This window comes from Equus przewalskii, chromosome 11 (genome assembly GCF_037783145.1).
Source record: "Equus przewalskii isolate Varuska chromosome 11, EquPr2, whole genome shotgun sequence".
Classification (NCBI taxonomy): Eukaryota; Metazoa; Chordata; class Mammalia; order Perissodactyla; family Equidae; genus Equus; species Equus przewalskii.
In genome coordinates, this window is record NC_091841.1 from 26347001 (window position 1) to 26371447 (window position 24447).

At 63.0% G+C, this 24447-nt stretch overlaps 1 protein-coding gene across 4 annotated transcripts; it reads right to left on the reverse strand.

Annotated features, from left to right (window-relative positions):
* Positions 1-3552: 3552 nt before the first annotated feature.
* ATG2A (autophagy related 2A) lies at positions 3553-23001 on the reverse strand. 4 transcript variants are annotated; one of them, XM_070564236.1, is made up of 41 exons: positions 22704-23001; positions 20396-20558; positions 20158-20310; positions 19903-20005; positions 19368-19503; positions 19124-19222; positions 18748-18844; positions 18496-18660; positions 18253-18393; positions 17513-17750; positions 17285-17429; positions 17096-17188; positions 16493-16651; positions 16148-16391; positions 15736-15832; positions 15453-15612; positions 14661-14803; positions 14422-14561; positions 14157-14317; positions 13563-13713; positions 13226-13425; positions 13040-13120; positions 12738-12844; positions 12559-12651; positions 11529-11599; positions 11298-11374; positions 10494-10664; positions 10223-10349; positions 9922-10136; positions 9143-9351; positions 8727-8862; positions 7015-7230; positions 6685-6786; positions 6516-6600; positions 6299-6434; positions 6127-6199; positions 5845-5927; positions 5458-5579; positions 5155-5309; positions 4251-4403; positions 3553-4173 (listed from the first exon to the last, which is right to left on the reverse strand). In XM_070564236.1, exons 1-41 carry the CDS (start codon positions 22872-22874, stop codon positions 3937-3939), a joined length of 5808 nt encoding a protein of 1935 aa, XP_070420337.1. In that variant the 5' UTR covers positions 22875-23001; the 3' UTR covers positions 3553-3936. The 4 variants fall into 4 exon arrangements, with proteins under 4 accessions (XP_070420337.1, XP_070420339.1, XP_070420336.1 ...); XM_070564238.1 differs by having other exon boundaries at positions 10500-10664; positions 22704-22993; XM_070564235.1 differs by having other exon boundaries at positions 20158-20313; positions 22704-22993.
* Between the last annotated feature and the right edge of the window lie 1446 nt (positions 23002-24447).

The following is a 24447-nucleotide window of genomic DNA, read 5'->3' on the forward strand; positions in this document are numbered from 1 at the left end:
AGATGGGGCAGAGGAGGGGGCAGGCTCAGGGTCCTGTCCCGGGGAGGGGGTGCTCCAGCACAGACTGGGGCCCACAGGTGGCGGGGAGGACGGAAACATCGCATGCCTACAGTGCTCAGGTGAAGCACAGGGTGGTGGGGGTGCCCGGGTGGGCACTTAGCTTCAAGTGGGTTTCAAGAAGGCCTCCTGGAGGTAGCAAATGCTCGGGCAGAGCTTGGAACGGTTAGGAAGCGAGACTGGCAAAAAAGCTGGGAAGGGTGTTCCAGGCAGAGGGAACAGAATGGGCAAAGCACAGAGGCATGCTATGGCACAGTCAGTATATGTGGGGACCTAAAGCAGTTCAGGCTCCCAAGAGGGGAAATGAGACAGCAGGGGGGCAGGCCTTGGGTGCTGCACTGGGGTAGCAAGTCTTCATTGCCCACTTCATTGCCCCCCGGCCCCGCCCCTTCCCCGCAGGTCCTGGTGGCTGGCATTGAGGCGAACATACCTGTGACCTATGGAATTGGCAGCCAGAGGGAGACAAGAGCACTGGCTGTCAATTCATAGGTCAGAGCCCTGTGCACTCGGTCTCTGCAGCCTGCTGACACCTCGCCACCCTGCGCCACCCTGGGCCTGCGAGCACGGCCTCAGAGGCCCCTGCCGGTCTGCTGGGCGGTGGCGGCCTCTCCTCCTGCGTAGACCCTGGCCCCCGCCCCAGATAACAGCAGCCCCACTGGAACCAGTGGGCACTTCCACATGGAGTTGCTGTTACAGGGGGTGGGAGCCCACTGGAGGCCTGGGCCCTGCCCGCCTGGCATCTCCCCTTGGGAGAGGTCCAGGGAGGACCCCTTGCCCACCCACCTGGGCCCCCTGCGTCCTCGTTTTATTGAGGCTCCTTATCATCCGGGGCTCACACCGGAGTCTGAAGCCAGCACTCCTCTGGGCGAAGTCCAGTCTCAAGCCCAGCTCCGCTCGTAAAGCCGGGAGTGGCTCCCGTTTACAGCCTCTGGGCAGCCTTTGCCCCTCTGACACCCCCACACCCTCGGTCCCCCAGTTCCTTGTTTCCTCATTTCTTTCCCAACGAGAGCCGGGCCCCAGTTCCAGGTCTGGCCGCTGTGGCCTCGCCCTCTGACCTTTGCCCACCCTTCCTGCCGCAGCCACGGGGCAGAGGGACAGCGAGCGATGGCTGGGCGTCTCTTGGTCTCCAGGGACCTCCGAGTTCCCAGGTTCCTGAGTGCGGGCCACGCGTGAGAAGCTGGAGATGAGACCAGGGTGGGGGGCGGAGGGGAGACAGGGACAGTGGGAGAGTGAGGCAGAGGCCCAAAGAGAAACATGAGGGGGGCAGCAGGGAACTGGACAGGAACAGCAAATAGGAGCAGAGAAGAGCAGATGTGGGGGGAGAACAGGGAACTGAAAAGATGCTGTCAGCAACCATCCGTCTGGAAGGACACTCAGCACCTTGGCGGCTTGAGAGCCAGCAGGCGCCTGGGAGCTGGGCGACCTTGAGCAGGTGGCTGAACCTCTCTGAGCGGCTGCTGGTCCCTCATGTGCAAATCCGGGCTTGTGAGGCCGTCCTGCACTCTGGCCTGGACTGGTGGGAAGCCACCCTCCAACCTTTGGGTCTGTCTCCAATGCGGGGAGAGGAAGGAGCTGCTGGCTGGGGTCCCTGAGCTGGCCCAGGCCCCCGGGGAGCAGACCCTCTCCCACAAAGTGTGTTCTCATCCCCCCGGCAGACTCTGCCCCCAGAGGCTTCAGTGACAGGCTCCAATGCCAGTCCTGCTGCGGCCTGGGGGACATTTCGGAGACCCCAAAGCTTCTAGAGAGGAAGGGGAGCTGGAACTCTGAGCTTTCAGAGTGGACTTGGGCCATGCTCCTTTTTCCCAGCAGTGGAAACCGGCCCAGAGAGGCAAAGGAGGCTGCCCAAGGTCACAGAGCAGGGCCTTGAGGTCCATCCTGCCTGGCAGCCTCCCTGAAATGGTACCCTCCCTCTTGGGACGCAGTCAAGGAGGGCTGGGGTCCCCCGGCAGGAGTCCTCTCATGGGAGGACAGGCCTGTGAATGAAGAACCATAGCTGGTGACACCCCCGCCCCCAAAACCCAGCAGCCCGTCCTGAAGGCGCCCAGGCCAGACTGAGCGCTGGCCTGGCGGAGGCAGCGGCAACGGCAATGCTGCCACCCAATCAGGAGGCCTGGCCCCTTCATCCCACAGGTGGAAATTGAGGCCCAGGGCTGGGAGGGACTTGCCCGGGTCACCCAGCGGTGGTCTGGGTCCCGTCCTTTCTTCCTCGGAGGCTGGGGACCCTGCAGAAGGTGGGCTGGGTCCTGACAGCAGGGGCCTGACCCCGGGCCGACTCTTACCTGGGCGCCTGGCTGGCCCTCAGGGCACAAGGAGGAAGTGGGGACACCCTGGGCCCAGCGCCTTTTGAGCCGTTGGCCCAGCCCCTGGTGGCGGTTAATGATTGTCCCGCCGCCTGTCAGTACCCATTGCGGTGGGGTTCAAAGGGCATGATGGAGTCTCTGGACTGTGCCCAGGCGGGCAGGGCACCATCCAGGAAGCAGTGGCCAGGCCCCCTCGCCTCTCCCCGTGGTGCAGACCCTTCGGGGCCCCACCCCTCCCTTGCTCTCCCTCCACCCCAAGTGACTGCGGGCAGCGAGGACCCTGGGGTCCACCGGGACCAACTTGTGACCGGCTCATTAATGCCCAGGTCTCCCTCAGAGGGGACACCAGGACAGAAAGGGGAGCTGGGGGACCTTTGCTAAGCCCTGAGGGGTCTGCAGATGACCCAGCAAGGTGAGGGTTCTCCACATCTGTCTCTTAACCCGAGCCTCTGTTTCCCCACCCGCCTCAGTGCAGCGCTCCTGGGGGGTGGGGCATGATGGGAGCAGCCCCTTCTTGCTTGTCCTCAAGAAACAAGGTTGGGGGGGGGCAGACAATGGGCATTTCCCATCCCACGAACACTCCTGAGCTCACGCCCCAGGACCCCTTCCGGCCACAGTGCCCGGACCCCAGGGTGGAGACCCCCATCACCTGGAAAGCCGGCTGGGGATGGCAGGAGCAGCCTCTTGGGGCCAGCACAGAGGGATGACAGGAGGGCCTGGGGCTCAGAGACCAAGGGCGTAGCCTCCGGTCACACGGGCAGCGTCTGGGCCTCCCTGGGGCACCCCAGAGCCCAGCCCTTTGCTCTGGTCCAGCGTCCCCCTAGCTGTGCCCTCACACCCCACCCCAGGTGAGGCTGGACCCTGGGCTCCTGCAGGGAGAGAGCCAAGAAATGCGGTCTGGGCGAGGCGGACTCCCAGGGCCATTCCTCTCCTGACTCACTCAGCTCCCCTACGTCAGAAGTGGGGCCAGGACAGCGGCACCCTGGGAGTGGCGAGGAGGAGCCCAGCACCGAGAGGCAGGGCGGCCGAGGGAAGGAGTGCTGGGGTGGGCGGCTGGCTGCGAGGTCAGAGGTGGGGGGCTGGGGTTAACCTGCTGGGCGGGCAGGGAGGGGATGGTGACCCCAGGTGGTGACATGGGAGGTGGTGGGTACGGAGATGGAGGCCAGGGCGGGGCAGGTACGCAGGACCAGGGGACTGGCGGTGGCACAGTTTATTCCACTTCATGCAGACACTGAGCCACACGCTCAAGGAGCTTAAAAATAATACATTGAACCACACGGTGTCTGTCCCCCGACCACCCCCCAGGCACAGAAAGACACTGGCTGAGCGGGGTTGTGTCCGAGGGTCTGAAGCCTCCGTCCTGGGACAGGGCAGCAGTGTGGGCCCAGGTCGGGGGCAGTGTCCTTTCTCCCCAGAGGAAAAGTGCAGACAGGCCCGAGGCCCCAGGCAGGGAGGCCCCACTCTCACAGCGATTGGCAGCAGCGGGCCGGGCAGGGTCCTTCCCGGTCCTTCCCCTGAGGGCCTGGCCTGCCCGGCTCCATGAGCGGGGCAGCACCCTTGAGTCCCGGGTGCCTGGCGTTCAGTCCTGGGCCTCGTCGGAGCGCCACTTGAGAGCGTGGTCTCTGTGTGCGTCGGGCAGGATCTGGTTGCGCATCCCCCCGAGCAGGCTGGACGTGGCCTCGGTGGCTAGGATGAATGGCTTCACCACCGTGGGCGGCAGCTGGCGGATCACGCCCCCCACAGCGCCCGTCAGCCCCTTCTGCTCGTGTCCCCGAGATGCCACATCACAGATGGTCTGAGCTGTGTCCAGGATGCCCTGTAGGGGTTGGAGGTCAGTGCAGGGGTCTGGGTCGGGGGGCGGTGTGGGACAACTGGGAGCAGGGCAGGCCTCACCTCTCGAACCGTGTCGTAGGCCTTGGCCACGCCCTCCCGCAGGTCCGCCGGCTGCTGGCCCCTTCGCAGCCTTCGCCCAGAGCGCTTGTCCTGCAGGGAGCGGGAGACGGGCACTGCAGGGGACAGGATGTCATACACCGTCTCTGCTGTGGCCTGGGGGGACACAGAGGGCACCAGATGAGGAGAGCTGGCCCAGGCAGCCCCTAAGCCCTGAGCCAGCCTCCAAGGACCATGCTGGACCCCCGGCCAGCCCGGGAAGACCCCATCCCTGTCCCCCCTATGGTGGTGCTCCTGGGGTCAGGGGCCTTCACGTGGACGGCATGCCTCCTGAGGGGACTCTGCTAATGTCTTCTGGACCCAAACCCTCCTCCTGCTGACCACCATGTCTGTGTCCCCCCCGCCCAGTCTGTGGGGTGTCACAAATGCGGCTTCCCTGAGTGCACGGCCTCCGCAGTCCTGCCCCTCCCCGCCCTGCCAGCTCTGGGAGCAGCCCCAGCAGAGACCTGGGGTCCCCCGCGCTCACCCCACGGATTATCAGTGAGCCCCTCACCGAGGCCGACCTGCCTTCTGTCTGCCGGCTGCTCTGTTCTCTGCCCCCACGTCTCGCACTCAACCTCACTCCTTTGCACCCAGCCTCCTCACCCGGCTGCGCCACACCCCAGCTTAGTGCCCTGGGTGGGGGGCCTCAGGTGCCGCTTATCCCTCCAGCCTCCTCTCTAGAGACCCTGCCGGGTCCCCACAGGGCTGTGCTTGCAGGTTCCAGAAGGCACCAGGCCAGTCACTTGGCCTCTCCTCTCCGTGACTGTCCCCCATAATTGCCCCCTCAGGAGAGCTTTGGGGATGGAACAGGGCGCCGTGGAGCAGACCCTCCCTGCCCTGCACCTCTGGACGCCGGGCCACTCACCTGGATAGCCTGCACCAGGCGGTTGCTGAGTTCCAGGGCAGCGGAGGCCGTGGACGAGCCGAAGGAGGCCGCCCCCCGCTGCAGCCCCCGCATGAGGCGCCCATCCTTCCTGTACTGCTCAATGGGCAGCCACAGCAGGTCCCGGAACCCTTGGACTGGGGGGATGGGGTTGTCAGAGATGCCCAAGGCTGCACTGCCCCCATTTACCTGGCTTTAGGACCTCCTCCACCTATTCCCAATGGTGGTTTCTAGGCTGCCCCAAGTTATAGGCAGTTTCAAGAGCCCCCAAAGCCAGACACTCACAGAGCTGGACAACTGAGTGCATGGGGCCCACGCCGCCCAGCAGACCAGGCAGCTGGTTCTTGCGGATGTCCTGCAGCCACTCATTGAGAGCATAGCCCAGCACCTTGTCCACGCCCAGGAGCCTGGCAAGGGAGAGGAGAGGACGGTGGAGTGAGGCAGAGCCACCCACTGAGGGGTCATGGGGCCAGGAGGACCTGAGGCACCCCAAGACCTCCCATGACCCCACCCAGCCCTGAGTGGAGGGATGACTGCCCATTTTACAGAGGAGAAACGGGCCCCAGAGGGGTGATGTCTTGGCCAAGGCCACACAGCCTGTCAGTAACAGAGCGAAGGGAAAATGGGGACCCTGGAGAGAGGCTGGGGTGCTGGAGCGTGTGGAGGGCTCACCCGTGCCGACAACACAGCCGCTTTAGCTTCAGCTCGGAGCAGTTGAGCTGGGCCAGGCCGATGAGGAGGCCAGCAAAGGTGCCCTGGGGTGGGGCAGGGGCTCAGGTTCACACATGGGGCACAGGGCCTGCCCAGCCCACAGGAGCCCTGGAGGCCGCTCAGCAGCCAGTGGTGCCTGGATGCAAGCCCTGGCCCCTCGGCCCCCAAAGACCAGGCCACAGAATGGGGGACCCCAGAGAGCGTCTGGCCCATGTGGCTACCCCACCCGATGGCCCCACTTACCACCTGGTCCATGGTGACGTGCTTGCCGTGGTAATCCAGCCAGATGGGCACCTCGGACGTGAAGCGGAACTCCCTGGGTGGGGCGTGGGGAAAGGGGTCCTTGGGTCACTGACCTCCCCGCTGCAGCCTGGCCCAGGGCCCCCAGCCCCCGGCCCCCCGCCCTCGGCCCTACCTGAAGTAGATGGGCTGCTGCTCAGCAGAGGAGGAGCCGTGTCCACCGCCCACGGCCTCCCGGGAGCCGGTCGTCTCTACGCCCTCGGGCTGCCCTTCCTGGGGGCTGCTGGGCTGGACTCGGGTCTCAGGGTGAGCTGGGTGGGGGCAGAGACCAGGCATGGGCCCAGGGATGGCCAGGAGGTGTGGACCCTCTCCTCCCCGGCCCAGCCTCTCACCCTCAGCAGAGGCGTCCGCCGGGACCATGGGGTTGATGCCGGCCACCAGGCTGGTGAAGAAGTCCTTGAGAAAGAGCAGGGCGTCCTGCGCGGGGAGGAGCGGCTCAGACTCAGGGGCTCAGAGGCAGCGGCGTTCCCCCGGGGCTCCGCCCCAGCCCAGCCCACTCACCTGGTCCACGTTGAGCCGCAGGGGCATCAGCGAGACTCGGAGGCAGCACTCAGGCCCACCCAGGTTGGTCGTGGGGGCCACGTGCAGCGCTTTGATGGTGAGCTGGGGGCAGAGGCAAGCTCTGGGTGTCTGCTGGGCCTCGGGCCTGCGCCCCACTGCTCGCCCAGCCAGTCCTGCACCTGCACGTGCTGTTCCCTCAGCTGAGCCCCCCCAAGCCCCACCAGCCTCCCAGACAACCTGGGTGTGTTTGTGCACATACACGTGTGTGCATGCGCACGTGGCTCCAGGGTCCCATGCCCAGCCCAGGGCGGACGGCAGGGTGGCCCATACCATGTTGGAGTGGGCGCGCCGCGGCATCCGCTCGCTCGTGTGTAGGTATAGGAACTTGTTGATCTGGGAGGAGGCGAGCCGGTCACGGACCTCGAGCTCCTGCACGATGAACACCTGGCGGGACAGTGGCCGCTCCTCCAGCTCCTGGCCAGGGGCTCCGGGGCCTGTGGGGCCTGTGGCTGGCTCCGCTGGGTACACCTCATGCTGGAAGCTTACCTGAGGGGCGGACAGAGGCCTGAGCCAGGCAGGCAGGGCCAGACACGGGGGAGGGGCTTGCCCCAGGCCCCCCCTCTCCAGCCACCCTTCCTGCCCCCAGCCCCGTCTCAGCCCCAGTGGCTGCCACCAGGACACCTCCACATGGCAATCTCACAGTCATTTCAAACTTTTTGAACATTTCAAACACATGAACCACAACGGACCACTTCCCCCGCTCCCATAGCCTTCCCATCGCCTAAGCGGCACCCGTCCCCCGCGTCATCCTAAGCACAAACCTTGGTCCAGGCTTCGCCCTCCCGCCTCTCCATCAACCATGCCTGTTGGTTTTGCTTCCTCAAAGCATCTCTCCAATCTGTGTGCAATACTGTCACTCCGCAGCTGCCACCTGGTCTTGGGGCTGCTGTCACCTCTCCCCTGGATGGCTACCCTGCTTGTTCCCTCCAGCCCCTTCTCCGCACACCAGGGGGATCTTTGTAAAGGATGTGCCTGCCCATCTCGAGCCTGCAAACTCCTCACCATGGCCCCGCAAGGCCTTGCCCTCTGCCCTTGCTCCTGCTATGCCCGTGCGCTGGCCTCTCTCCGGCCCCTTGAACGGGGCAGGGCCTTCCTCAGCTTCAGGCCCTTGCCTCTCCCCCGGCACCGGCTCGCCGGCCCCTCAGTGCTCCGAGAGCCCCAGCCAGTGCTCCAAAGTACATCCCAGAGTTCTCAGCAACAACAGCTCTTGTGAGCTCGGGGGGTGGGGCTGCGCAGGCTCGCTTGCAGCAAGCGGCACCTGCACGTGCCCGATCTCAGGTCAGCCTGACCCGCTCTCTCTCTCTCTCTCATGCACGTCCACTCCAGTAGCCCAACCTGTGCTCCCACCATCATGATCTCTCCAGAATCTGACCATTCTTGCCCGCTCTGCTGCCACCGCCCTGCATGGCCACTGTTGCGTGCTGACTACATCTCATTTGAGTAAAAACCAAAACCATCCGTGGCCTGCAGGGCCCTTGTCGGCCCGTCCCGGCAGGATCTCTGGCCTCGTCTCCTGTTGTTCTCCTCCCTGCTCAGCTCCAGGCTCGCTGGCCTCCTCGCTGCCTCCGGAACACGGCAGGGACGCTCCCAGCTCCCAGCCTTCGCTGTGTCCTCCTCCTGAGAAGCCCTTCCCGGCTCACTTCCTCAGGTCCTCGTGCAAAGAGCACGTTTCCACGAGGACCCTCCTGCCCCTCCCTGCTCACTTTCCCCGAGCACTCATCACATTTGACAGATTTGGTCTATCCTACTCCCTCCACTACGGTGCCAGTGACAGGAGGCCAGGGCTTTGCCCGTCACCGTATCCAGCATCTAGAACAGCACCCGGGATGCAGCATAGCGGCCACTCCATAAACACAGGAGCTGGTGTACAACCAGGGGCCACAGTGAGCTCCCGTGGAGTGAAGCACTGGCTGAATGGCAGGGACAAGAGGCCCCTGTCCCCCGCCCTGGCTGGCCTTCTGCAGCCCAAGTCCCCAGCTCACCTTGCTGAGCTGGATCTCCATGAGGACATGATGCTGTCTCCCACTGCCCCCCTGCGTCCGCCAGGAGTTCTGCGGCCGGTTGGGGCCAGAAGAGCGGGAAGGGGAGCCCCTGGGGGCCGTGAGGCTGACTCTGGCTCTGGGAAGAGGGACAGGGGACAAGTTGACTCAGGGGAAGCCCCTTCCTTTGCCCCCTCCCTTCAAGCAGGTCCTTCAGCCTGAGGCCAGGGACCCTCTCTGGCCTCAGCCCTGGCAGGTGGGCAGGGCAAGCGAGGAGGAACTGAGGCCAGCGAGGAGGCAAGCATCTGGCTCAAGGTTACCAGCGGCTGAAGGTCAGAGCCGGACCCCAGTCCAGACCCCATTTCCTGGGTGAGTGGGCCACCATGCCACAGTGGCCACCTGTACCTGTTCCTCCTCACCTGTGGCCGGGGTGAGGGCCAAAGTCTCGGCCCCCATAGAGGTGCCAGACGAGCGAGACCTCACGCAGCACCACGCGGCTGCTGGGCACCGGGAAGTGGGCGGGCGCCCGCAGCAGGTCCGTGCTGCCCAGTGGCCGTGAGAAGTGCCCATCCTGCACGACGATGGGGCCGGGATGCAGCTGCGTCACCACGGGCTCCCCATCTCGGGGCTGCGGGGAGGAGGCCATGTGAATCTGGGCGGCACAGACACCTCTCCTAGTCTAGGCCGCCCCCCATTTCTCCTCCATCCTCATGCCTCCCTCCCTGTTTCTGATGAAAGATGACTCTCGCGGGCCACAGTGCCCAGGGCCTATGTCTGAGGGCCCTGTCCAGGGGGAGCCTGAGTGCCCCTCGCTCTGCTGGCCCTTTCTCCCCGGGACTGAGGTCTTGCTCATATGTGACAGTGAGTTTGGACATTCCCACTGGCACGTGGGCCCAGGAGGTCAGCGCCCCTGCAGCCCCTGGCTCTCCTCACCCTCCCACTAACCACGCTGCTCCTCATCCACCTGATGGCCCGGCCCCCCTGCCCCAGATGCCGTGCCTTCTCTCTTCCTCGGGAAATCCACTCGCTCCTTCCAAGCCCGGAGTCAGGGCAGCCTCCCCAGGCGACCCTCCCAGCCCCACCTCCCCAATGACAGTGACCACTTCCTGCCTCTCACAGCAGGAGCCCTAGAGGGGCATGAAACCGTGCTACCCTCTCCCACCCCTTCCTGGCCCTGCGCCACCTGCCCACCACGCACCGGGATGCCCAGGCCAGGAGCGTCAAGGATGCAGAACTCGTCACTGTCCAGAGTGTCTCCATCACCCTCCTCTTCCTTTTCATCTTCCTTGGCCTCTGGGCGGGACCCCAAGCTGCCAGCGGGAGCCCTAACAGGGGGTGAGGGGGGCTGGGCCCCACTCCGTTCACCTGGGAATAGGTACACCGACACAGGCGAGGCCTGAGGGAGGGGGCCACCTGTGGGAGAGAAAGGCCGTTCGGAGGGGGTGGCCGACGTGGGTGCCTGATTGTGTCTGCAGGCCCCAAAGCACCCCCCACCCCACCTGAAGGCTGGGCCAGCTCCCGCAGGCTGCGCTCGGTGTCCAGGAGGGCGTCGGCCAGGTCCCGCTGGTTGATGAGGGCCGTCTCCACTGGGGGGCATGAGGGCAGGGAGGCAGGGCTCTCGGAGAGCTGGGCCAGGCAGGGGAGGAGCGGTGAATGAGTGACAGGAAGGGGGGGGTGGGGCCCAGGGCTCCCTCATCTCCAGGCCCCTGGGGGATGTGGCAGGGGAGGGGGCCTGGCAGAGCTCTGGTAGCCTGTGTGGCCAGGCCTCACCTGTACCTTCTGGCCGGCGATCTCCGTGGGGCTGGGGGGCCGGGGTGGGGGGTGCAGGTCGCCCTCACTCATTACGTACTGGAGCAGGTTGACCAGCAGGGCGCAGGAATCGGCACAGCTGTGCACGTGCACCACGTTGTTGGAGCAGCGCAGCTCGAACAGTGGCTGGCTCTGTGGGGGCGGGGTGGGGTGGGGACGCCATCAGCCCAGGCTCTATGCCCACCACACATAGATAGGCCCCTCTGGGCCTCCCCTGGGTGTGTCAGCCTGCCCAACAACCCCACTGAATGGATGGGCATACTGAGTGCAGAGGGTGAAAGGGGCTTTGCCCAGGGCCGCTGGAAGAAGCAGGAGTGCGCTCCTTGCACAAAGGGCTTCGCCCAGTCGACCTGAGTGCCTGATTGTGTGCCGCTGGCCCCAGAGCACCCCTACCCCACCCGAAGGCTGGGCCAGCTCCCCAGGCTGCTTTCTCCCTGACCTCAGCCTATTATCTCCACTTACAAGTGAGGAATTTGGGGACCCACAAAAGCTGTCCGACTCTTGAGGCCCTGCTTTTGCGCTGACCGCAGCTGCCCTCTGGTGGCGGAGCTCGCAGTGGGGGACACACATGGTGGACCTGGTCCTTTCCAGGGGGCCAACAACCACAGCCCAGCATGGGACAGGCAGGCAGTGACCATGACCTGAGCCCAGGCCCAGCGAGTAGAAGAGGAGAGATGGTGCGTGGGGAAAGGGTGATGTCCTGAAGGCTCCCTGGAACGTGTTGCCTGCTCTGGCTGGGGGACCCTGGGTGACCGCCACACTCACCAGTTTGCCCTCGGTGCTCCCCTTCCAGGTTTTGATCATGAGCTCCAGGAGGTCAACGTCCAAGACACAGACGTAATCTGCAGCAGAAGGTGGGAGAAGTTCCCACTGCCTCCCCACTCCCGGCCCCGGTGCCCCCACTGGGCGTGCACACGTGTGCGGGTGCTGAGAACCCAGCCAACCGCCGGGTGAGCACATCTCATGGGGAGGGAGCCCCGCCCGGGCCCTGCCCACCTCGCCGCAGGTCCAGGGTCTCCACCTCACACTTGTCGGACAGGTACAAGGCCGAGTCGTCGAGGATGAACCTGGTGGGGGACAGGGCTGAGAAGGGCCCAGGAGCAGCTGCAGGCGGCAGCTCCACGGGAGCCAGCGGGGGTGGGGGGCTCCCAAGCCCACAAGAAACTAGTGCTGGGCCCTCTCTGGCCCGGGCGTTCTTGTCTGTACTACGGGAGACCAGGCCGGGTCTCCTGCGCCACAGGCCCAGACAGCAGGTGCTCGCCGGGGCTGGCAGCACTTTCTCGTTGATTCTCCACGTGCTCCGGCTCCTCCGCCTGACTGAGGCCTCACAGCAGCCCCGGGACGGAAGTGTCCTGTTTTCCCCCAACAACATTCCCTATTCTTTTAAACTAAGGCCTTATTTTAATGGCAACATAACGCAAGCTCCTTGAAGACATTTTAGAATACAGCAATAAAAAAGAAAAGGAGAATCCCTCATAAGCCCGCACCCAAATTCTGCAAAAAGTACCATACTTTTCCTTCCAGTCTTTTCTATGAAGCCACATAGATGTATATAAATACCCCCTCATAAATCTGTTTTTTAAAACATACGTAGTTTTCCATCCTGCCTTCTTCAGTAATTATTGTACTAAAGCATTTCCCCGTATTTTTCAGTTATGCTTCATAACTAATGGTTGGGTGGGCCATGTTTACCGAGCCAGGTTGTAATTTAAGGGCATTTAGATTGTTTGGAAGTTTTGGCTGTTTGAAGTTACAGCGCAGAGGCGCGCATTCCACCTCTCTTATGCTCACACCCTCAGGACAACCACCAGTGGGAAATGATCAGGTCAGAGCCCACAAATGCTTTTTTTAAGGCTCTGATTTGAGGTCCAACCACCCTCCAGGAGTTCCTAAGGGAGGGATCATTAACCTGAATGAACAGAAAGGCTCAGAGGACACACAGCAGGCAGGCAGGAGCATGGGGGAGTGGCAGCTGCAGTCCCGCTGGACGTAGCGGGGTGGGGGAGTGGGGGAGCAGCCCGCATACCTGAGCAGGAAGGTGGAGGTGTCCATGATGATGTTGCTGGAGAGAGTGAAGGTCTCGGCGGTGAGGAGGACACGCACAGGGAGGTAGAGGGGCCTGGGGGTCACATTGGAGTTGGGGCAGGCTCCTTACGCATAAGAGCCCGCCCCCGGCCCCGGCCCCGGCCCGCCCAGCCTGGGTACCTGTAGTCCACGGCGCAGGAGAAGAGGTGTGTGTGCAGGACGGTGATGACCGTCGGGGGCAGGTAGCCCAGCACTGGGTCATCCAGCACATCCAAGAACTCCAGCAGCTTTAGGGGCCAGGGCGGAAGGGGCGGTGAGGATGGGAGCTTCCTTCCTCCTCTAACCAGCCAACTCCCTATATGCTGCCCATCAGTTGCCTACCACAGCCCTTGCCCAGGAAAGCCAGCTTCAGCCCAGGCCATGCCCCTCACACCCGCCTCCTCCCAGCCGAGAGACCTGCCCACCATGGCACCCTCCCTCACCTGGGAGTGCCAGCTCTGCTCTGGCAGGGCCATGTAGTGGCGCAGGGTGGCTCTGTGCAGCCGCAGTGTCACCAGGAACTCCTGGGGGGGCGGGGCACAGTCAGTGCAGTGGGAGCCCAGCCCGCCATGCACCAGGGAGGCAGCTGCCCCAGCCAAGTGGGTGGGCCAGAGCAGGTGTGGCTGTACCTTGATGTTCTTGTGGGGGTCCAGGTGGATGCGCACAGCAGTGGACAGCATGTGGGGGACGCGGCCCTGGCCCTTGGGGCCCAAAGCTCCTCGCTCAGTCACCCCTTCCTCCGATGGGTAGATGGTTGGGGCCAGCTGGGCTGGAGGAGCGAAGCTGGGCAGCTCTAGGTGACTGGGCAGCTCGTAGTCATCCACGGCCGCTGGGGAGGCATCTGGTGAGCCCCTGCCAAGCCGGCTGATCGCCCACTCCACCCAGGGCCCACAGCCCTCCTGAAAGCCCCCACCCCTGACCATGGACCCTAGAGACCCCAAGGCGACTGGCCTCCAGCCCTCACACCTCGATGGTAGAGTGTTGCCTTTTCGGCTTCGAGGCAGAAGTAGCCGAGTCCTGGCTGGCCGCGGTACTGAGTGACGCTAAAGATGGTGCCTTGCTCCACATCCAGCACCAGCTCCCCGTGCACGGCCTCCAGCCGCCGCCCGCCCTCGTCCTGCAGACACAGCACGTGGCTTGGCCCCACCAGCTGCACCCCGCCGCTGCCCCACCCTCAGGGATGAGGGGGCCTCCTGGAGCCCTGACTCATGAGGGTCAGCTCCAGCCTCTACCCAGACTCTGCCAGAGGCCCAGGGCAGCACTTGCTGCTTTTGCCAGAAGAGTCATCCCAGCTCTGCCTGCCTCCTAGCAGCCAATGGTGCCGATGTGGACCCCTAGCATGGTGCCTCACACAGCAGGTGCTAGTAACTGGATGATGGGGCATATCGGGACGGGTGGGCCAGTGGGTGGGGGGTGAGTGCAGCTGGCTGGACAGACTACACTCACCCCCACTGAGGCCTATTTCCCACATTCCCAATTTGGAGCTGTTCCCCCGGTCTTGCTCTCCTGCCAGTGGGGGCTCTGGAGTCAGGGGCTCACCTCTCCCTGGGCTGCCCTCACCTTGGTCTCACAGAGGGCTGTGATCCGACCCGTCAGCACCGTCACCAGGGTAGAGAAGGTGCTCTGGGAGTGAGGGCTCGGGGACTCGGAGGCAGGAGGCTGGGGGGCGCCTGATGCCCCCACCGAGAAGAAGTGGGCATCCTCGTCATCAGAGTCTGAGTCTGGGGTGAGATCAAGGAGCCGAGTGGGAAGGACACCTGGGAGGGCTACCCCAGCCCTGCCCAGCTCCGGGGGCCCCGGGCCCCCACCAGGATGCCCATCCTACCCAGCTTGAAGGCTGACTTGCACATCTTGAAGTTGTCGTGCCAGAAGCCTGAGGGGCCCGGATAGCCCGAAGGGTGAGCAGCAGGCTCGGGGGTAGGAACCAGGTCAGCGGGCTCCCACATGAGCAGGTCGTTGTTGATCCTGAGATAGGTGGACAGATGGACGGCGGTGGTGAGGGAGGCCCAGCCTGGCCCACCCCGGCCCACCCCTTGCCAGCCCCCACCCTGTCCACGTCGCCACCTGTTGTACAGGCTCTCGTAGACCTCCTTGCTGGGCAGGAAGACGTGGGCACTGGGCAGGACCACTTCCAGGCTGCAGCGCGACAGCGCCAGGGCCCGGCTCTGGAAGGCTCTCATCTCCTCAGAGTCTCCAGGAATCACCATCTGGATGGGGGGCGGGGAAAGGCATCTGAGAGATGGCTGGGAATCACCCAGGCCTGCATCCTGACTTCCCACCATTCACTCATTCTCATTCACTCATTCATACACACAAGCCCTTCTCTGCGGGGCTGTCTGACAGCCCTCTCGTGCGAAGCATCGACCATGTGCCAACCCTGCTCTGAGGGCCTCAGGTATGGGAAACCCTTTTATCCACAACAGGCCTATGAGATGAGGAAACTCATCTGTAGGTAACTCTCCAAGAGGGTGGGCGACTCCCCAAGATGACACAGCCACTGAGTGGGAGAGTCTGGATTTGAACCCAGGCCGTTTGGACAGAGGCCAGGCCCTTAACTGCCTCTCACTCAACCCTCATCAGCTTCAGAGAAGAGGATCCTGAGGCCCAAGTGTACATGGTTGATAAACAGCTGAGGGGACAGGTTCCTGGTCTTCCTGATGGAGATCCACAGCCACCAGGGCCTGCCCTCAGCAGTGCTCTCTCTCCCGGCCCCACAGGCTGGAGTGCTTGCGACTCCCAGTGACCCAAGATGATGGAAGAGATGAAATTCTCACTGGTGCCAAGTCACATCACCTGGTGCCCCAGGGAGGCCTGCTCCCTGGCCCACAGCCACCTCTGAGAGGCCTTGGGCCTCACCTCCTCTGTCTCGTACATCGTCCTCTTGGAGGAGAAGGGCGAGGGCTCGGGCTCCCGCAGCTCGCATGGACTCTCGGCCGACAGCTCCAGCTCCTCTCCCTTCTCCGGGGCCACCTCCCACTGTGCGCTGCTGACCTGGGGGTTCAGGGTCACCACTACCCTGCCGGGGCACAGGCCTGTCACTGGCCTGCAAGCCCCCAGCCCCTGGTCCCGAATGGCCTCCCACCACCCTCAGTGGCAAAGCCCTCCTCTCCTGCTTGCCCCTTCCAGAGACCCCACTTACTGGGGCAGGAAGTACTTGCGTCCAGGGCTCTTGGGATCCAGGGCTCTGGAGACCCGCAGGCAGGGGACAGGGGGCTTCTCCCCATCTTCATAGGTGCCTGGAGAGGATGGGCGGGGTGGGGGGTTATCACTGCTGTCTCTCATGATTATTTCTTCCCCAATGCCAGGTGGGGTCAGCGGGGGCGTGGACCCCCACCGCAGTGACTGTCCTTTACTGTTTACAGACCTGTGTCCTCCCTCATGCCCATGGTGTGCAGCAGCCCAGGGATAAAGGTCCACTCTGCTTGCTGCCAGGCAATACTGATACCCCACAGAGCTGGTGAGGCCTTGGCCAGGGTCTGCCCCGCTATGCCCCAGCCCCTTCTGTAGCCCCAAGCCCCCTGCACCTGGTGTCATCCCCCTGGGGCTCTCACCATGTAGGTCAGAGCAGGTAAGTTCCAGGCGGGTGGGGGCCGGGGGACCAGGCCCACTGCTCAGCTCTGATCGGAACTGGGGCTCGCTCAGCTCCAGCCGCAGCTGCTCAGCCCGCACAGCCCGGCCTGCCCAGGGGTCCCGCTCAGGCCGCAGGTCGGCAATGGGGAATCGCAGCCGCAGTGTGGCCCGGGGTGCCGAGAGCCGCATCACTGTCTGCTGCTCGGCAGCTGCGGGGGGCTCCGTCTGCAGGAGGTGGGGGGTCAGAGGTGCCATGAGGGCCCCCACCACTGTGGTCTCAGGCAGAGGGTCCGTGCCCCACTCCCCGCCCCTGGTGGGCATCTCACCAGCAGGCCGGCAGGCGGCTCGGGAGGGGGTGTGGTGGCCAGGCGCAGCAGGGCAGTGAGCCGGTCCAGGGCCCCCAGCTCCACATCCGCCTGGAAGTCAGCCAGGTCCAGGGTCAGTTCTGAGTGGCAATGGCAGGCAGCTGGGCGCCGGGGTCGGCTCTGAGGGCGAGGGTGTTCAGGTCAGCGAAGGCTGTGGGGTGGGTGAGGGCAGGATGGGAAGGGGCCCCTTTGAGCAAAAACAGAACACAGAGCCCTCCTGGGTGGTAAGGAGAAGAGCTCGGGCAGGGGACCCAGGAAGGGATGGGAGACCCTCACCACCCTGCCCAAGGCAGAAAACCATGCTGGTTTAATAAAAGCCACCCAATACTCGCCACTCCCAGCCCTGGAGGCCAGCAGGGGATTGCCATGATGAGCCAGAAGAGGGGCAACCAGGCTGAGAATGACGCAGACATATTCAAGGGCCCCGGGCTGTGCTCTGGTTGGAGCACAGGGTAAGCGGGTGGAGGGCGGGAGTGGGGAGACACCAGGGAAGGCTGGTGGGAGGGGGTCAACACACCACAGGAAACAGCCAAGGGCCCCTAGGTCTGGAGAGGGGTGGGTTACCTTGGGCACACGGCGTAGGGTCTGTGTGTGGCGCAGGTGGGCGCAGGGCCGAGCTGAGGCCTGGGAGCCCAGGCTGCTGGGGAAGCTCAGGATCTGGGATGGGACGCAGGAGGTGAAAGTCAGGCCAAGCCCCACGCCCAGCCGAACCTCCAGGCCCTGGCGTGCACACTGATGCTCCGTGGCCCTCACCTCTGTGTACTCAGGCTCCGAAGTGTCCCTGGGCCACAGACACTCCAGCACCTCGAGCTGCCCAAAGTGCACCTCCGTGCTGGTGGTCCGCCGGCCCCTGCCGGTCCGCAGCTCCCAGGACAGCTGCACGGCGGCACCCGTTAGCCTGCAGCGAAGAAGCTGGGCATCAGAGGGCGGACGTGGGGAGCTCAGGCAGTCCCTCCTCAGGCCTCTGCCACGGGCTTGTACCGGACATGGCTACAGGGACAGGCCCTCTGGAAGCGCGGTCGGAGATGGTGGAAGTCACGGGAACCGAAGGGCCCATCCTTGGTGGCATCAAATTCGGCAAAGAAGTGGCTGGTGAGGTCAGGTGGTCCAGAAGACAGGGCGGACGTCTGAAGCAAGGTCACGGTCACACCCCCCAAGGTCATCTTTAGCAGCGAGTCAGGGCGCAGGGTGTCTGGGAGGGGCGTGGGGGCCGTCTTGCCTGAGGGGACAGAAGCTTCACCAGAGGCTCCCCAGAGCTCACGGGCATCCCAAGTAGAGTGACAGACACCAGGCTGGAGGCTGGGAGAAGCCCTGACCCAGCTGGCAGGGGCTCTGGCAGGGGGCTTGGCCAGGCAGGGGTGACATGGAGCCTTGTTATGCCAGGTGCTGAGACCAGGCCCAATTCAACCCTGTCAAGGGAGTGGAAGGGACTAGAAGGAATAGAGCATCAGCCCAGCACCTGACACACAAGCTCTCAACAAACATCGGCCAACATACAGCCTGGCAGGGGCAGATCTCATCCCCCTTGAATGGAAGGGGAAACTGAGTCTCAGAGAGTCGAAGAGCTTGGCCCAAGATCCCTGACGCTGAAACCTAGGCTCTGTCCATTACTGAGCATCCCCAGGGAACCAAGTCACCAACGGTGGACCTCCAGGCATGCGCATGTGACATCACGTCGGTACTGGGTCCTCTTCCAGCTCTTCCTGCCCCAGAGCACTCACCAGTTGGGTGGCCCTGGGCAGACAGCCGACGGGGGGCCGAGTCGCTGTGCACAGAGGAGCCCAGGTCGACATCGGAGAGGGAGAGCTCAGAGACGGCCGAGGCCACGCTGCTCGTGAGGCCCGCCATGGAGAAGAAGAGGTCTGGCGGCCAGAGGAGTGGCGTCAGGGCCAGCCGGGCTCGACTCCAATTCCTGCACCCACACTAGCCACCCCGCCAACGGCCGGCTCTGGCCCCACACCCACCAGTGCTGTCCAGGCTGACAACAGGATTGACAAGGGGGTCTGGGCTGACGGGCTCGGCCACAGCCCCCGCCTGCAGCTGTTGGTTCAGGTCCTGCTCAATCAGCCACAAGTCTTCAGCCCCGAGCGGCCGGCTCCTGTTGAGCTTGTCAATCAGGCACTCGGGGTCTACAGAGAGGACACTTCTTTGTGTGAAGCCAGCTGGGCCGGGCCCTCCCCAGCCATCCTACCCCCGGGACCTCCCAGAGGCCTTACCGGCAAGGCTCACGGCGTCAAGCAGTTCCCGAAGCTGCTGGAGCTGCCGTGGGGTGAGGAGCAGGTGCAGGGAGCCCAGCTGTCCGGCCACCTCCAGCTGGGGGCAGATGGGGCAGCCATGGAGCCTAAACCCACCACCCACCTGCCCTCATCCTGAGCGGACAGGATGCCAGTTGCCAGCCTAAGCTCTGTCACCAACTAGCTGTGTGACCCTGGCCCCAACTTGACCTCTCTCAGCCTCATTTTCTCCAGTTGCCAAGGAGGCAGTAATTTTCCCCATTCAACGACCCCACTTTGTCCCAGGGAAGGTCAGAATCGCTGAGGAGGAGTCTGAGATGGGGCCCACTCCCTCCTCTCCAGGGGCCTCGGGACCCACCTTGGGGCCTGGGAAGGCCTCATTTTGTTTCAATTTCACCGTCAGCTCCATGTACCCTGAGCAGCTGCCGATCTGTAAGGGGGGCTCTGGGGGTTCTTCCTGGGAGATGAGAGGATACAGGAGGGAAGGGGTGGAGAAGATGAGGTCAGAGACAGTCAGAAGGGATGGGGGGGCAGAGGGGTCAAGGGCCAGAGAGAACAGAGATTAGAAGGAGAAAGAGACTGTGGGTTCAGAGTTGGCCCACCTGTGCGGGGAGCTCCTCGAAGTGCAGGCGAACCCCCGCCAGCTGCAGCAGCTTGTGCAGGAAGGCGGGAGGCTGGTGCACGTCCACCGGGGGCGCCTGGCTTGGGTCCCGCACTGCCTCGTCACAGTACTCTAGTCTGGGGAGTGCAGGGTCAGCCCTTGCCCAGGTACCCCGAGCCTGGAGCCCCCCCGCAAAGTATTCTGTTCTAGGGGTCTGGGGTCAGGGAGTCTGGCCTGCAGAGCTGTCCCATCCTAGCCAGGCCATCCTGGACCTCCACGGCCAGCTTGGGGGCTCAGGCCAGCACTGCTCCTCAGACCCACGGCATGGAATCTGATCCTTGGGGCCCCAGCCTTGGCCCCTGAACACTGCTCCAGGCTCACAGCACAGCCTGCCTCCCCCTGCTTCGGCCACCGCCCAGGCCCACTCAGACGTGCCCTTCCCGAGACCAGGCTTGGGGTGGGGCAGGACAGAGTCATTCTGCAGCCCCCCACTCCCCTCTTCCTCATGCCAGCCCACCCCGCCTGGCCTGCCCTACCTCTGCACGTGGACTTCCACCGCCACGCCATGCTCCCCGTCACCTGGAGAGTGCTCCACCCTCACGACAGTGTCCAGGAAGGTCACCTTGATCCTTCGCAGCACTGAGGGGTGGAGAGGGGTCTCAGGTCACGTGGAGCAGCAAGGGACAGGCAGAGTTCCCCTGCTGGGGCAGGGGGATGGCCACACTGCCGTCTGGGCCCCCTCTGTCCTGTGGACCTCAGAGGGGCAGGGTGGTGGAGAAGGGCCCGTTTACCAGTCTCGATGGTCTGGGCGAACATCTCCAGCCCTTCCAGGGGCTGTGGTGGCTCAGAGGGCTCGGGCAGCCCGTCCCGCAGGCACTCCTGAGCCAGCTGCAGGCTTGTGGTCATGCATGAGGCCCAGCTCTGCGAGTCGGCGGCCCCCGGCCCTGCTGGTAGGAAGAGAGTCTCAGAGCAGGCAGGCCCCCTCCCACCACCTGCTCCACCCTCAGCCCAGCCTCGCCCTGCGCTCACCTGGGCCCTGGCGGGGCTGCAGGGTGAGCTGGAGGCCTGACACGTGCACGGTGCAGTGGTCAGTGAGCAGCGCGGCCCAGGGCACGGCCACCTCGATGGAGCCCACGAAGCCTTCCACCAGCTCCAGGGGCGACTCCATGGACTCCAGCACCTCGTTCACAGACTGAGAGTAGCAGGGGATAGAGCCGGCTCAGGGAAACCCCAAATCTGGCTGTCTCCCCGGCTGCCGCACCCCTTGTCTGGCTGTTCCACCTTGGAGAGCGCCCTCGCTCTCCCCATCCCTCCACATGCTACCGCAGAGATCCTACTTTTGCTCAGGCTGATCCCTACTCTTGGCCCACCCTATCCCAGCATCATCTTCTCATGCCCAATCTTTCAAGTCCAAGGCGGGAGAGCTGGAGGATGAAGCGGGGAAGCCAGGCAGAGGGGATGGAAGGTGGAGTGTTCCAGGCATGGGAACAGCATGTGCAAAGGCCCAGCAGAGAGCAGCAGCACCCCAAGTTCACTCTGGGTGAGCACGGGGTTCAAGGGGAGGGTCCAGGATAGGCAGGCAGGGGGCTGACCTGAGCTGAGGGGACCATCCCAACTCCAAACACTGGTGTGCTGAACATCTCTGAGGCACAAGGTCGAGCCCCCAGGTACAAATAGGGGAGTAAGTGCACCCACACCAGCCTGGGAGCTCCCTGAGGGCAGCAGCCTACCTGCTTTCTCTGTGTGACCACAGCGCATGTGGTGCCACCCAGAGAGGGCTTCAGTAACCACTTGCTGGATTGGTGAATAAACACATACATGACAGAACTAGAAGGCCCATAGGGATCCAGTCCAAATTCCTCCCCCAGAGATCCACGGATGGGGAAACTGAAGCCTACAGAGGAGAAGCGACTAGTCTAGTCACCCAGTGTCCTGTAGGGACTGAGACTGGGACCCAGGCCTCTCTACTCCATCCCAGTCCAGGGTCCGCAGGCACTCGGCTTCTTCTGGGGTCTTCAAGGTAGGGGCTGCAGGCCGAGCAGCTGGGAGGAGGGGCTGGCTATTGGAAAAGCACCTGCACTCCACCAGGGCCCAACTCCTCCACGGAGGCCAGCCCCAAAAGCAGCCTCGCTAGGAGCCAATTCAATCGCCAGCACTGGGGCTGGGTGGGGTGGGTGGGACTGTTTTCTGGGATCGGAAGTAGAAAGAGGTGGCCTAGAGGTCTAGGTCATTTCTTTCAGGCCAGATTAAGGGGCTGAAGTCAGAGGTCAGAAAAGGCCTCCTCCACTGGGATTCACAGGCAAGAGGCTACCGGGAGGTGCCCCCAACTCTGGGCTCAGGGGGTCTCCCCCTACCCTACATTTGCTCAGGAAGGCCTGGCTGGCCCCTAAAGCCCAGCTCTTCCACCCCGATTACCCTGAAGCCAGGCACCCTGTCTCAGCCAGAGACCCCTGCCCCATGCGCACTCCTGCTGCCCTGGCATGGAGGGTTGACCCAGTGCTAGCTCTGGGCTGGCGCCTCTAATTGGTGGCTCCTTTGCAACTTCCCAGGTCAGCTGAGCCATGAGTCACCGCCCCCAGCCTCAGGCCTCTGACCCAGACCTCACTCCTCTCTGCTTCCCCAGCATCTCCCTGGGCTTCCTGCCTGCCAGAGGCCAGACCTCTCCACTTTTCCTGGGGGCTTCCCTCCAGGTGGGGTTGCTGACTCCCCCAAGCCCATCCCCAAACACCCGCTTGGTCCATCCCACTCTCCCTAAAGCAGGAAGTAAGGAGTGACAGCAGTCACACGAGGTGTTGATCAACATGGGTGTTGACGAAGTTGTTGACATCCATATCAGGAGGTTAATGCCACCCACCAGGCCCAGGACCATGGTGGGGTCAGGAGGTCAGGGCACCTTTCCCACAGGTGCCCTCAGCAGGGCTCCGGGCCTCTACCAGCCTTCCCTGACCAGCTGCACGGCCCCAACTCTGTCACTGCCCTGGCCAGGTCCCACCGGAGCCCCCTAGTTCCTCCACTCCCGCCTCCCCCTCTCCTTAGCCCCTCGGCACCACGCTCCTCAACTCAGGCCCCAAACTCGATGTGCTCATTCTGGCATTCTCCAGACAAGTGACATCTCCCCCTCCAGCCTGTTTCTGCTCCAGTGAAGAGGAGGCAGGAACCCCATCCCGCGCAGGTTCTGGCTCTGGAGGCGATGAGCCGGGTCTCTCCGACGCCTGGAAAGGGCCAGACTCCCACGGCCTGTCCACGCCGGTGCCTGCTCCCCCGGCCTGACCCTTTCTCCGGGAGCCTCAGATCGCTGCGCCCCCGCCCCTTCCCGGACTCGGGCCTGTCTCCTCACCCAAATCTCCAGGTGGATATCCCGCAGGGCAACGCTGCCCTTGTACAGATCGAGGCTGAGCTGGTCCAGGCTGAGGTGCTCCTGGAAGAAGTGACCCAAGTAGTGGTGCAGCAAGTAGCGGCAGACCCGCTCTTTCACACAGTTCGACCATGGCCACAGCCATCGTGACATCTCGGAGACCGCCGGGCCCGCGCCGCCTCCGCTCGCCGCCCGCCGGCGATCCCCTTCCGGCAGCGCTGTTCACTAGAGCCCCCGGCTCACCCCGCCGCTTCTCTCAGCGCCAGGCCGCACCCCCGGAGGCTCAGCCACGCCCCCCACGCTCACTGCCATTGGCCATTGCAAAGGGCGAGGCCTACTGATTGGCCGCGGGGGGCGGAGCCTTCGGGCGCGAAAAAGGGACCGGGCTCTCTGCAAGACATAGAGCTCCCAGCTTTGATCTACGCTTGCGTATAAATTCTGGGGCGGGGCGGCCTTTAACCTCTCCTGTACAGGCTCCGGGAAGGCTGTTGCTGGAGGTGCCAGCTCCGCAAAGGACTGCGCATGTGCCGACTCGTCCGACGGCTTGAGGTAGTTGGGGAGGATTTAAAGGGACAGTGTCCCGTCAAACTTCGTAAAAAGCTTCCCAGAGGAATGAAGTCAGTGTGAGAGCCGCAGCACGCAGCTGTAGAAACAATTAAGTGAATGAACATTTGCATTTTACGAAACGCTTTATCATCCTTTATCTCATTCAGACCTCATAACAATCCTCTAAGGTAGAGATTACTGTCACCATTTTACAGATAACAGGTTTATTAGGGTTACCGTGAGTCCATCAGCAAGGAGGTCTTTTTTTCCACTCCTCACCTGGAATATTCAGCAGATTTACTGACCCTCCCCTCTCTGCAGTTGGGCCTCCAGCCTCTCTCTGGAATAATAAATAATAATAGTTTTTCGTATTTCTAATCCTGGATTCTAAAACCCTTGAGCAGGGAGGCTGTTGTTTTTGTACAGCCAGTGAGCTAAGCACGGCTTTCACATTTTTAAACAGTTGGAAAAAATCGGAGGAACAAGATTTCACAACACGTGAAAATCATATGAAATTCACAAGTCAGTGTCCAGCCACAACGTTTTGGTGGAACACAGCCATGCTCATTCAATTAAGGACCGTCTAGGGCTGTGTTCTTGCTACAGCAGTAGAGTTGAATACTTGAGACTGAGGCCTGCGAAGCCTTAAATATTTATTTTCTGGCACTTTACGGAAAAAGTTTGCCGACCCCTGCTCTGCAGGGTTGGTCACACAAACCCTCTTACATCGTGAGTGATTTAAGAGACGCTCACAAGTAATTATAATCTATTTTAGCCTTACCTGGGAGATGGATTCTACTGCAATCTAATGCCAAAGTCAGCCCCAGGTAAAGGCAACGCCCTGGCCCGAGGGGCAGGGAGCTGGATCCCAGTCTCAACTCTGTGTGATCTCAGGCAAGTCACTACTCCTCTGTGAGCCTGTTTTATCCTCTGTAACCTGGGGTTAGGTTAGTAGGTGAGACAAATCATTACCTGGAAGGGACTAAGGAACCGCCTCTAAGAGAATTTGGGAAACATTGGGAAGGCCCCATTCAAGGAGGCATGCTAATAGGATGGCTGCTCAGAAAATGCTTGTGGAACGAATCAAGAGATCTGCCTGTCTCCCGTGACAGGTCAGGGGTGGTGTTGTGTTCATGGAATGTTTATTAAACTAATAAAAAAAAAAAATAGGGGCCAGCCC

Bases quoted from the DNA above. Each gene is read 5' to 3' on its own strand.
- ATG2A (XM_070564235.1), bottom strand. From the start codon at position 22,874: ATGTCACGATGGCTGTGGCCATGGTCGAACTGTGTGAAAGAGCGGGTC. The intron at 19,223-19,367 runs GTGGGCCAACTC...CTCATCTCCCAG, and splicing joins TCGAGGAGCTCCCCGCACAG to GAAGAACCCCCAGAGCCCCC. The intron at 6,435-6,515 runs GTGAGAGGCTGG...GCCCCCACCCAG, and splicing joins GGCGGACGCCTCTGCTGAGG to CTCACCCTGAGACCCGAGTC.